The sequence below is a fragment of the Lupinus angustifolius genome, chromosome LG12 (genome assembly GCF_001865875.1).
Source record: "Lupinus angustifolius cultivar Tanjil chromosome LG12, LupAngTanjil_v1.0, whole genome shotgun sequence".
NCBI classification, from domain to species: Eukaryota; Viridiplantae; Streptophyta; class Magnoliopsida; order Fabales; family Fabaceae; genus Lupinus; species Lupinus angustifolius.
The window spans coordinates 17648665-17662112 of record NC_032020.1 but is presented as its reverse complement, the minus strand read 5'-3'; the positions used below and the strand labels follow the sequence as shown (position 1 = coordinate 17662112).

At 30.9% G+C, this 13448-nt stretch overlaps 2 protein-coding genes across 7 annotated transcripts in view; both read left to right on the top strand.

The window, feature by feature from the left end:
• Positions 2977 to 4626, top strand: LOC109361734. The gene is made up of 5 exons (XM_019607273.1): positions 2977 to 3140; positions 3229 to 3278; positions 3398 to 3479; positions 3923 to 3984; positions 4104 to 4626. The coding sequence occupies exons 1-5, from the start codon at positions 3080 to 3082 to the stop codon at positions 4314 to 4316; spliced, it is 468 nt and encodes a 155-aa protein (XP_019462818.1). The 5' UTR covers positions 2977 to 3079; the 3' UTR covers positions 4317 to 4626.
• Positions 9819 to 13448, top strand: part of LOC109362870 (large proline-rich protein BAG6-like) — a 9412-nt gene continuing 5782 nt past the window's right edge. For 4 of the 6 annotated variants that reach the window (XM_019608936.1, XM_019608934.1, XM_019608935.1 and 1 more), the window contains exons 1-4: positions 9819 to 10028; positions 11820 to 11952; positions 12185 to 12302; positions 13128 to 13208. In XM_019608936.1, the coding sequence (XP_019464481.1) occupies positions 11830 to 11952; positions 12185 to 12302; positions 13128 to 13208 (322 nt within the window). In that variant the 5' untranslated portion in view covers positions 9819 to 10028; positions 11820 to 11829. Of the gene's footprint in view, positions 10029 to 11808; positions 11953 to 12184; positions 12303 to 13127; positions 13209 to 13448 lie in introns of all 6 variants that reach the window. The other 2 variants (XM_019608933.1, XM_019608932.1) reach the window with 2 other exon arrangements.

Sequence of the window (13448 nt, the reverse complement as noted above, 5' to 3'; positions counted from 1 at the left end):
TTCCTCTCTTGTTAATTTTCTTACATCTGCCTTTGTTCATCCCTTTTAATTCTACTGTTGGTGTTTATAATAAATTTAAAAAAAGAATCAGTATGAGGGTTTATACTACGAATATTTCTCACATTTTGGGTGAAGAACTAATCTATTTTGACGAAAAATAAAATTATAATTTTATTTGGGTATTGAAAATTGTTATAAAGTCTTAGGTATGTATATTAAAAGTTCTTGTTTGAAAAGTCAATTGAAATGATTGTTTTTTATACTATGGATATTCCTCATCTTTTTTGGTAAAGAACTAATCTATTTTGGAATACGTGACTATCGCTTCTAACAAATGTCACTCCCAGAAATCGAACTTTTAACTTTTTTATCATCTTATGGATGTAACAGAGTGTCTTATACCAGTAGACCAATACTGGTAATTGAAATTATGTTTTTAAGACAAACATTTGGCTTTGAAACCATTTTATATTATTTTACTATTATCAACTTTAATCTAGCTTTAACATGTTTTTTAGCCTTTAGTTAACTTTTCAGCGTTAATATTTTGATCTATAGATACTCTTGAAGACTTCATTTGCAACTGAACTAGTATTTACCCCTTGCATATCTTAAACGCCAAATATATAACGGCGTAAAACTCGTACACTAAAATAATAAAGAAACATGATAGGAGAGTAGGATCTTGTTAGGTTTTGTCGTTGGAAATCTGAGTTTGAAGAAAGAAAATAACATCACTATAGCTGGATTTGCTTGGTTATAAAGAGACACATCATCTGAAATCAAGTATCGAGATTTAGTCTTTTATAAAACCCAAAAAGAGAAGAGAGACATAGAAAGATGTATACACTCTCCAATTATTAGTCACTCTAAATTACTATATTAAAATGATGTTCCAATGTCGGACTTATGTTTTCTAAAAGCATTATAATTAACTAGCTAAAAGAAATAATATATTTTCAATCTCTTTATTTTGCAGCTCTTCCACGTCTATGTAAAATTAAACTCACTCGTTTATTACACTATAAGTAAACTGCATAATTGGGACTATGTTTTAAGTTTTATGTTTTTTTTGTTTCCTATATATATCTTCATGTTGGAGACAATCTTGTCTGAGTCAGGAACATTCATAGATATATGGGACTAACACTCCTAGTGATTATTGTTTACATCTACAAGACTCGAACCCAAGACATTGCTTAAGAAGAATCAAACATGTATCATCATTAATTGTGACTATGTTTGACGATTTGCATTTACAATTTTTATCTGTTTTTAAATTTAAATAATTTTTTGAAGATGTATATATAATAAAGATAAAAAAATAGATAATATTATTGTAAGGTGAATAATTTTGTAGCATCTCTCTTTCTGTTGAAAAATCTTTACCCAATCATACATGATAGTTTGTGACAACGTCGCCACCGATGTGTTTCCTTGTTGCCCCGGAGGTGCAACTCCACGCGGTGCCCACGTGGTCGAAATGGGCCCCACTTCACACTATGATGTCGAGTCCACGTGGATTGGTCCATTCCTTCCCTTCACAAGGCAACTAAACGACAAAATGACAAATTCTAACACAGACACTGCCACTTATCAGTAGTAGTAGCAGTTTTTTGGTTTAACACATATATTCTTGTGCCGGAGGTAATTCTGTCCGAGTCGGGAACATCCATGGATATGTAGGACTAATTTTTATAGCATGCATTTTTTATATCCACAAGACTCGAATTTTGCTTGAGAGAAATCAAGCATATATTACTTAGACCAACATTCGTCAGTAGTAGGTTATGTCAACCTAAACTAACCCATCATCGTTAAATTTAGTGGATTAAATAAATTTCAAAGACATGTCTATTTTGATTGATAAAAGTAGTTGAAAATGAGTGTAAGATAAGGGTTAGCTGAAGGGCAAAAGTTATAGTGATTCCTACCTTACATAAGAATCAAACACTTACCATTAATTGTGACATAAACTATGAGTTTGGAAATGAGCACAAATCGATCGTGTTGTGTTTTAGAAGAAACATTGTCTTATTAAAAAGCGACGAAATGAACACAGGGAAAACACTTGGTCTTGTGCTTTTTGTTGCCCAAAAATGATCTAGACAGAACAAAAGGTTGGCATCATGCACATTTGGAAACATGGAAGTGTTTGGTTTTGGCTTTCCACTCCTCCAATGTTCTGCCATCTCCCGATCACGATTGTATCCACTAAGTAGTATCAAAATAGACGAAGGAGCACAACATTAAGTGTGTGATATCCACACTTAAGAGTAACGTCTTAAGTTAAATGTTGGGATGAATGAAATAGTTTGTAAAATAAAAAACTTACAAACAATTGCCTTAAAGTTTTGACTCAAAACATGATGTATATGTCACTTCTTATTTTTCACTCATCTCATACCTCCTATAAAAATAAAACTCCTAAATAATTTGAGCTAATAGGAATTGTTCATTATTTATGAAGAACTAAGAAAAGAATATTACAAGAATGCAACATTGAAGTAAACTTGAATACATTATTAAGTATTATGCATTGGGGTCATAAAATTCTTCCCGCAACATTCCCCCAAAGCAATTGTACCCTTTAGGTTTCACACTATCTTTCCTTGTTTTCTTTGGGATTCAATTAATTTTCCCCCTCTTAGGTCTGTACTCTTAGTTACCTGTTCAAAATGCAGTAATATTCTAATCAAGTTACTGAAAATAGATTTTTTGACGCATAATATTTTCTATGATCATCTAACTTAATAACCTTTTTAACTTCCAAAATCTGTGCCTGAATGATTGGGAGTTCAAATGATTAATTAGTAATTTCCTTTGATATAGAGTGTCACTTTTAGGAGTGCCGGAAGACAAGAAAAAAAATAAAAAGGAAGAAAAAACCCACTGAGTTTAAGTTGAAATTCTATAATGTATGTGGACCCCTATGCCTCTCTATATATATATATATATGATAAGGAATCATGAGCCATTCATCTATCTCCACAAAAGAAGAAAGACCTGAAGAAAATTTCATTCATTTCGCTTGAGAATTCAAACTAGTCACTTACTTCTTCACCAGATTTTTCTTCAAATGAGGCCTTCTTTTGTAATCTCTCTTCTGCTTTTGTCGCTCCTCCTTACAAAGGCTCAAGGTAACTAATCATATTTTCAACAGAACTTCACTACTTCAGTCAATTAGGCCTTCTTATAGATAATATTCCTTGTTTTAATTTTGTGCAGGGATTCGCTTGGGAAAAGGGTCTATACCAGTTCAGCAACAGAAACAACATGTAAGTGATCTTTACTTTGATGTTTTATCAATGTATTCATTTTTTTATAAATTTCCATCTTTATCATATGCTTTCATATTTCTGCGGATGTTAATATAGAAGTTTACTTCTGTATTCAGGAAGAGAAAAATGCTTTGTTGAAAAGAAGCAATAGTGATGCTGATGGGGAAGCTATTCTCTGCGAAGATGAACAATGCACAGGTACCTTGAAGAAAAGAGTCTCTAGAGTACCCAAAAAATCAAACAATCAGTTACCAAGCATTCATGAAGATTACTATGGACCTAGACAACACAGACCTAAACACCATTAGTGTGTTTATTTAGGACTTTTCTCTTTCGATTTTTTTTTTTTTTTTTTGTTTCTCCTTACACAGCAAGAAATATTCAGAACCTTGAGACCATGTATTCCTTAATCCAATTTCTGTCCCAAAAACACGGATTGACTCACCAATTTTGTGGTCATCTAGAAAAATGCAACCCTTTATTCTTACTCTCTTAATTTGTTTCTGGTCCAATACTTAGTAAAAATACATGAACATTACTAAGCATCGTGCAAGAAATGAAATTAACACTACTAATAATTAACCTATCTACTGTATAAATCATTAGTATTAAGCATCTTAAATGTTCATATGTTGCTGCAGGAAAGATAAAGAATAGGAAACTTGTTACCACTCCCGTGTCTACTACCTACACAATTTCAAAGGTTGGTTGAATGAGAAAAACAAATTATATTATATTGTAGATTTAAATTAAACTCAAATATAAACCTTGGACTTTCTACTTTGTCCTCTTTATAATATTATACATATGTTACATGGACAGAACATGAATAAAGGAGAAAATGAGGCTCACCCCTTGGTAAATAGCAACATTACAAATGTGAAAGTCAATGGAGAAACAAATGAAACAAAAGTAAAAAAGTTGAGTACTACTTCCAAGAACCAAAACCAACACGAGGAGCAATATCTGGACCTTGAAGACATAACTGAGATGGACTATTCTCCAGCTACGAGAAAGCCTCCTATACACAACTGAGTCTAAGCATGATCAACTAGTAAAACAAAGTTTAATATATATTATATTATAATATCATAGCTAAGATAAATAAAATATAGCGAGAGAGGAAAGTTGGACAGCATTACAGAAATGCTGCAGTTTTTCTAGGCTTAGGAATGATTTGTACATTTTAAATATGCTACCACCTTTATTGATTATTATAGTTATAATATGCTTTTAGAACATATATTTTGTATGATTCAGTCATGAGCACACATTCTATCAGATTCTAGGCTCTTGAGTTTGACCAGCTCATTTTTTTTATGAAAATATGAAAAAGAACAAGTAACTTGTATTGGTTTTGTCTATGTGCCTTTACACATATTTCTAACTTCAAAATTTTCCCATGCATAACACAGTTCAAACTACATACGGATCAATGTAAATGGATATTCCAATGCCTTTAGTTAGTCATTCCATCAAATATTGAAGGCAAATTTAGAGACACATCTTCCATATTATTTATGTGAAATGAATTTAATTGAATTCTAATCAAATAATAAAAAGTATGTCTAAATATGAGTTGATGGGTATGAAATTGTTTTTTTTTTTTTCTGACTACGACATACCTTTTACCCTTTCCTAGAGGTAAGTTGCTCCTCCAAAATTATTGTTCAAACATGTAGAAATAATTTGGTGGTAAAATTACCAATTCTTTCCTACACTCTTCTATGACAGTGGGGGACCTTGCCTGGTCCTTGAAATTGAATAAAGATAGAGAGATTTGGTATATTTCCCTGTTAGGGATCCCTACAAGTTTTGTTAGTTGAATGTCAAATTTTAAAGATCCTGTTTGATATTGAATTATATAGATAACACAGTGGCCGAAGGAGGTGGCTTAGGTGCCTCCATTTTAGTTGAGATTAATGTGATTTTAAAGCTGCATATTTCTTTTCTAAAAATATATATTATTTGTTATGATTGATTAAAAAAGTTATTTAAGTTAAAAAATTAAATATTTTTTAATTAGTCCCAAAAAATGTCATGTAGAGTGAGACATGCTCTCATTTTTAATATGTACATATCAATCATCATATAAAATCTTAAGTTTTATGTATTTCTAGTATCATTTCTCCAAATCATGCAATAATTTACTTCTTTATGTAAAGCTTCTAAGAAGTTGTTAATGATGTAAAATTGTAATGATGACAATGTGTTTGGATGAATAGGATAGTGTACTATCCAGATCCGCCCCGTTGTATTATTTTTGGACTCAGACATGCTTTAGATTTGTGATGACTAGGTTTGCTACACACAGGTCATTGGGTACCCAGCGGATCTGTGGGTACCCACAATTTCAAAAATATTAAAAAATAATTGTGAGTAATTTATGTAATTGTATATATATGTTTCCAACAATCTTATTATATGTTATTTAGACAATTAACAAAATACAGAATTATAAAACATAATTTAAAGTTTTAAAAACAATTTAAATTAACTACTAAACATAACTCATTTTACTTGATCAAACATAAAAAATAAAAAAAAACCAAATGACTACTTCAACATTATGATGTAAAATTGATTTAATAAGAAGTGTTTAATCAACCTAACATTATATTACTCTTATGAATTAACAACATAATATCAAATCAAACTCCTTGATAATATAATATTCCTTTTAACAACATAATAATCACAATTATTATGAGTTAATATAATATTACAATTATGGATTAACAATATAATATTACAAATTAATTAACATAATATTATAATTATGGTGCTATATATTGATTTAGGAATGAATAGTAGGTTTGGGTATCCCTGTGTTTGGATACTTCATTACTCGAACTCAGACCCGTCCAACAACGAGTCTCAAAATCTCGAATCTAATTACCCATGGATCCAAAAACATGAATCTAGACTCAACCCGTTGCGATTATTAATTACGGATACCTTCAGGTCTGATATATTAGAGACTATTAAAAAATAAAAATAAAATGTGAAAATAGTAAATAAACATATAATTGTAATAGTGTATAAATGTGCCTTCAATTTTTAAAATATAAAATATATGGAACTCTTTCAATTAGAGGGTGGTGAGATGAGGATGTGTGCAATATTAATTGACTAGGGCCCTGTTATCTCGTTGCACCCAACATTTGGGTCCAACATGTTTCACATGTTGAATGCAGTAATATGAAGGGTCATTCATAAATGTGGGTTATCATGTTATATGTTATATCACATATGGACACTGTTTCGGCCCGGTTCAGTGCACATATTACGCTTCACCATTTGTGAAGTATTATTGCCCTTCAAAATTCAATAGGGTAGTTTTAACTGAATTAAACTTTCCAAGAAAAGAGTAAATCTCTTCTTATAAGTTGGATGTACTGTTATCCCTTTTCATCCTTTTACTTTCTAAAAAAGACAACTAAAAAACTCCTGCGCTTTATGCCTTGTACTAAGTATAATAATATGACAAATGGAGCTAGCATTCATGTTGTAGAAAATCATTTGCAAAGGAAAAATGATAAATCATAACATTAGGGACATGAACCCTAATACTGTATTGAATAGTCAATATTGAAATGTGTAGTTATAATAGGTTTGATAATTTATGAATTTTTTAATTTAAAAACCACACCCTTAAATTTTTTCAAAGGTCGTGCCTCACATCATATCTAATATTAGATATTCTAATACTGAAGAGGGTGTGTATTCCAAAATTAGTATACAAACTCTCCTACATATTAACATAACATATATCATTTTAATATGGATAAAAATACAGATAAAAGTTGATTTCTACATTAAATTATCACTATTAAATTAAATATTACATATCATTGATATCATGTTAATTCAATTTTGGGAAAATCTTATTTAATGTATCAATATTTTCTTTCTTTCAAAATTTAAATTTGAAAAAAAATCAAAATCTATTGAGACTTCAATTTCAAATTTGAAGTTCAGTATTAGAAGACTAAGAAAATCTCATATTTGGAATAGATATTACATATGACACAAGTGCACAACCAGCCGAAGATAATTTAATGTGACGATTCATTGGAAAATAAATGTATAATTAGAGTTTATTTAAGTATATAGTATTAGAGAAAATTTCATTTTCGAAATATATTACACGTGGATCAACCACGTGATGACCACAGGAGCCTTGTTATAAAACTCGGCTCGAACTGGTCGGTCCGATTGGTCCAACTGTGAACTGGATATTTAACTGTGAACTGGCGACTCAAATGGTCGGACCGATTGGACCAGCCGAGTCAATCAAAAAATATTTAAAAAAAACAATCAAATCGATGTTGTTTTGAGATGAAAGATCTAAGTAATTTTAACTAGTTATGTTTGTCATTTGTTAGCTTATGTTATAGCAAAATCTTCGTTGTTTAATTAAATTTTAAATTTATCGGACGCTTTTGTTGTAGTAAAAACATAGTTTATATGTTGTTTGGTGATGTTTCAAGTAATTTATGTCATCTCATAGTAGAAAAATCTTCTTTGTTAGTTGTTTAATTAGGTGAGCTGGTGTTTTTAAATTTTGAGTATGCAATTATTAAATATTGTTATGTGGTATTATGAATTTTTATAATTTTTAATGTAAACCGAGTTAATTGATCCAATCATTGACCCAGTGGTTGAACTAATGACTCATCGACTCAATGCCCTAATCAAGTCATTGACCAGTCCGAGTTTAATAACAATGCACAAGAGGATAAAGATCCATTAATCTCTTCAAATGTAAGAATTCATCAACAAAAATGTATGGTACTATCAAGGGTATCAACTTATCCTGTGTGTAAGAAACTAACATCTTTCATGGTATGTGAATATCTCTCCTAACAAATATTACTCTTATAAATCGAACTCTTAACCTTAAAAAAAAAAGTTGATTCAAATATGATATTTTATATTATAATTATACTAAGATATAGTACATTGGAAGGTAGCAATTATGTTAATTTTCTGTAGTTCATCATCTACACGGGCCTTTCTTGAACAAGTTAAGTCATTGCTATAAGTGGGCTGCGTGGTAATGTAAATGGGCACCATAAAATTTTCTTCTAATTAAATTGAAGGTTATAATAACCCCACACCATTGAGGATAACTATAATTAGGGCTACCATTTCCTCTAAAAATGAGTAGTATAACTTTGTCATTTATATTGATCATATACCCCTACTTGTGTAATAGTAGTATAATTGGTGAAAATGTAAGTGATTTGGACAAAAAAGATACCCATATAAAGAGATAACTATAATTTTGATTTTGAATGGTAAAGATATCACATTCCAAAATTTTAAATCATATATTGGCTAACAAAAAAATAAATGACCTATCTTCTTCTTTTTTCTCCAGATATGTTAAGGATATGGGGAATAATAGTTTCTTTTGAGCTAAATAGACCACTTGAGTGAATAAAAACTCTAACATCAACGTCTTTTTCAAATAGGATAGGAATAGAATTATGAATTCATGCTTAAATAGTTCAATTTTATAGACTATTTCTAATAATCTTATTGAGATTAATTATGATTGTGTAGGATTGATACTTAACTTAAGACACCTGTTGAGAGAAAAATAATGATAAAAGGTTGATGTCATGAATATTTTTTGGATGTAAAGTGAAAAAACAAATGATTCAAAAAAAAAAAAAAACTAATTAAGACCAAAATAATTTGAAATGTTTGTGCAAAGAAATTGCAAGGTCAAATTTGTACATTGTTAATTGATTACCCATTAACCATCTTATTTGGATAAATCATTTCATGTCATTAAATTTGTATTTTAAATAATAAAATGATAAATAAAATCGTTCACATCATCAACAAATGCAAAGAATGATGTTGGAGAAAAAAACTATTATTTTAATCAGTTAATAAGAATGGTATCAGAAAATTAATATTAGGACCTTTTGTTAATATTTTCAACTTGAGACACCAAAAGCTAAGAGCAACTTGGAAAAACAATTAAGATAAAAATGCATATTAATAACTTCAATTTTGGCTTCCATGCCTAAGAGAACTTATTAAAGAAGAGAAACATAGAATTTTGGCTTCTATGGACTTTCCTTGTAAATATAAAATATTTATTGAATCAATACACTATCTCATTTATTTATATTTTTGTATTACTTATTTTAGTTATATAGGAGTTAATTAAAATTAAATATGAATACAATAATAATATAAAAACTCATATATCAGTCATACCTATATTTTTTAGATATTTATTTTTTTAAAATATTGAATGTAAAATGACTATTTTTCAATAGTTGGAACCAATCATATTTTAATAAGTAATACATTTTTAATTTTCCTTAAGGAATATTTCAGGTTCTAGTTTTAGATGAAAAAAATATCTATTGAAAAAGTTAGCCTATAACAATAAAGTTATAATTAAACTTTTGAACCACAATTTGAAGAGAAGATAATTACAATTCCAGTCAATAATTCAAATTTGAAGCCCCAAACCAAACACTAATATCTGACAACCTAAGTAAAGAACATGATTTGGCAGTGAGTCCTTTTAACGTTATATAAATAGTCGAATCGAATGTAGGACGTGAGAAATAATCCACTGCTCTATATTCCATGCGCCTCAGGTGAAAAATCTGTGTGCGCCACAAACTTAACGGTGAAAGCTACAGTTGCTTCCTTCAACATTCAAACCCACTCCAATCCCTAATTTCTCACTTCAACCACTTCGCTTTCTGGTAGATTCTCCTTACTCTTCCGTTATTCAATTATCGCCACTCTTCGTGTTTTGTTTTCTATTCCAATTTCGCTTTTACATAATCGTTGTTGTTGTCATTGTACTTGTAATTATTTTATGGTTATAGGGTTTGTATTGTATTTGCTTTTGTTTATTATGCATCCTTGTTATTCATCACTGCGTGTTCTTAAGCAAACAATGTTAATATAATTGTACATACTAGAGCGAAACTATGTACACTAACTCTTTTTACTTATGATTAGTTTCTTAATCGTTTAAGTTAGGGATTTTTGCACGTTTTATTGTTCCTGGCTTAGTGCATGTTTGGTTTATCCTATAGAATCCTCAAAATTCAAAAAAATTGTTTTTGGCAAAAGCTACAATCCTTTTAAGTTTTGGCTTTAGTTTCGGAAAATGTGCCATCAAAGTGTTATTTTGATTCCATATGTGCAAAATTGCTGCCAGCATTTTCTGATTATTCAAGAACAATATCCATAAAGTAGTTTTATTTCCCTGCCTCAAGACAGAGGAAGCGGCAAACTGATATTGGTGGTAGCTTTCAGTTTGTGGCATATTTGGTGATATATGAAGATATAAATGCCGATTATTCACTGGCTTTGAATATAATTTATTACTCACAGAAATGAAAACGTGCTTAATGTCTTTCATTTGCCACATGAGGAAAATATAGGCGGTGGGTTCACTTTTATTTACTGATAAGAAACAGGTTGAAACTGTCTGATATTGGAAGCGTCCTTGATGTGCGATCCCTTCTGGAAAGATTACACACATACACATGTTAAATTTTAAATATACTAAAATTTCAATCTACCATAGACTTGAAAACAAATGCAATGGATGACATGACAGTGTGGTCATGGTCTCTTCTTTCAGCCGATCTCAGTGCTAAGATCATGCTTCTGTTTTATCAGTTATCGTAAGTTATATTACAATATTCGTGCTGAGAGATATGTGCTGTGTTTTTATTTATGCTATTATTAAACAGGCAATGTTAAAGCACTAAATTAACCAAAACTGTACTTAGCTAGTTGAACTTCCTTAACCGTTTATTGTGATTTGAGCTTGTGATCTATCCAAATATTAATGTTGGCTTGGACTCTCTGATGTTGTTTTTTACTTTTTTTGTTGACATGTTTATTGCCTGATATGAGAAGGTAAAATGCAATCCCGTGCCTGCATTTTAAATTGAAGCAACTAAGTCCCTCATGATCATTTCTTCACAGTATCTGTCTGATTCACCGATTGCACACTGTTCCTAGCTGCTTCGATGTTATGCAAAAGCTTCTAACGTTCTCAATGTCATCCATTTTTAATGAAATTAACACATGGAATTTCTATTCATCTGAGCTAGGGCTCAGCGTTTGTTGCATCACAATCGCTGTTCATCACATATGGGTGCTTGCTCAATTGGTCTCCATTTGACCAGTTACTACTTTCCATTTTTTATACCATTTAACCGATTTGGAGTTGGCTTGTCTTAATAGAAACCAGAAAAATACATTAGATGGTCTTCATTCCATGCTAATTATATTGATACAAGAGGCACAATAATTTTTTTTTTGTTTTGGCGAGGGGTAAACTTGGATTCGAATTGATTTAACTAGATACAAAGAGCTAAATCAACAAATATGACAGTGTGTACTTCTTTGTTTTGTATTGTGTAATTGGTTTCCCATGATTTGCTCATTTATCTTCTTTTTGTCATAGGAGAAAAAGAAATACCAACAAACTACTAATAGTTTCTGATATTTTTCCATTTTATAGGTATTGGGTAGTCCGTGGAGAATGGGAAGTAATGCTACTGAAAATATCCCTAGCCATAGCGGAACTGAAAGTTCAGAACCCACTATTGAGATAAAGATCAAAACATTGGACTCACAAACTTACACCCTCAGAGTGGATAAAGAGGTTCCTTGACTACCTATAATTCCCTTTCCCTTATTTTTTTTATTTTCTAAAGTACATATTATTTCCATATTTATAATCTTTGAGCTCCCTTCAAATAGAGCATGCTAACAGTTTATTAAAAAGATTTATTGGTTTCATGTCATCTTGATCATTAGGCTTGTATCCTGCAATTACTCAGCAGCATAATTAAAATCTTTCCTTTTGCCCCTCCATCTGTTTCCCTACTCTGCAGATGCCAGTTCCTGCTCTGAAAGAACAGATTGCTTCCGTAACTGGGGTATTATCAGAGCGGCAGCGCTTAATTTGCCAAGGGAAAGTTCTAAAGGATGATCAACTCCTGTCTGCTTACCGTATCCTTTGTCTTTATCTATGTAGTTTGTGGTAAAGGACTTTAAACCGAAAAGAAACTGTGGCATTTTTCCCTATAGATTAACAGAGCTGTCAAATTTCCCATGAAATAGTCACGAAGAAAAGCTTTGTTCTAGTTGCCATGGTACAAAATAATATGAAATATATTGGTTTCTTCTTGCTACTCTGTTCTTTTAACTTGTTTCGCAGGATGCTTTACCTTTAGCCTTTGTAGTAATTTCTTCTACCATTTTGATAAAATTTATTATAATTTGTTCCATTTACAATAGGACATTATGCTGTTATTTGTTGTATGTGCATAGAAAATTGTATATGAAGTTATGAACCTTACTATAATAAACTGGTATATTTTATTTTTTGGCAAACATCTCATGAAATGTTATTTTGTGGCAAAATGGCCAAGGAAAAAATGCAGATTGTCACCGAAGGGACATAATAGCCATAACAGTAAAATTTCTATAGGGAAATGACTTTTTGGTTGAGTGTCGAACTTCTTGCACCTTTACAAAGAAATATTTGGAAGTAAAAAGATTTGACCATGTTATAATTTGTTTTTGGTTTACCAAGTGTATTAAAATAGAGTCTCAAAAGTTAAAATTAATTTAATAGACAGAACAATGAAGCATGCTTGTTTAGGATTTAAGTTTAGCCTTCTATTAATGATTCTTCCAAAGCCATGATTGTTGTGGCACACAAATTTTGTTGCTGACAACTGCCACTCTCCTGGCAATTGTTCTTAATTCTTTTAAGCTTGCAACTATGTCCCTATCCTTTCTTCAACATGGGTTTCTTCTTAACACAAGTAGATGTTGAAGACGGTCATACCTTGCATCTGGTTGTCAGGCAACCCGATTTACCATCTCCTGGAAATTCATTCGACCACTCAGGTTTGATGTGTTTATTGACTTCAGCATTTGCTTTTGTAATTAGTGAGTTATGTGTTCCTGTATACTAGGATTGTATGATTTTTTATTTTCTTCTGTAGCAATTATTTTGATGTTGAAAGTTGGTCATATCAGAAATTTGCCTGTCTTTGTGGTTGAGGCATACTTTAACCACTAGCCTCTCTTCTATAGAGGATAGTCTCAGTCTTAAGCTCTTTAGTGTTTCCATCTTATAAAAGCATC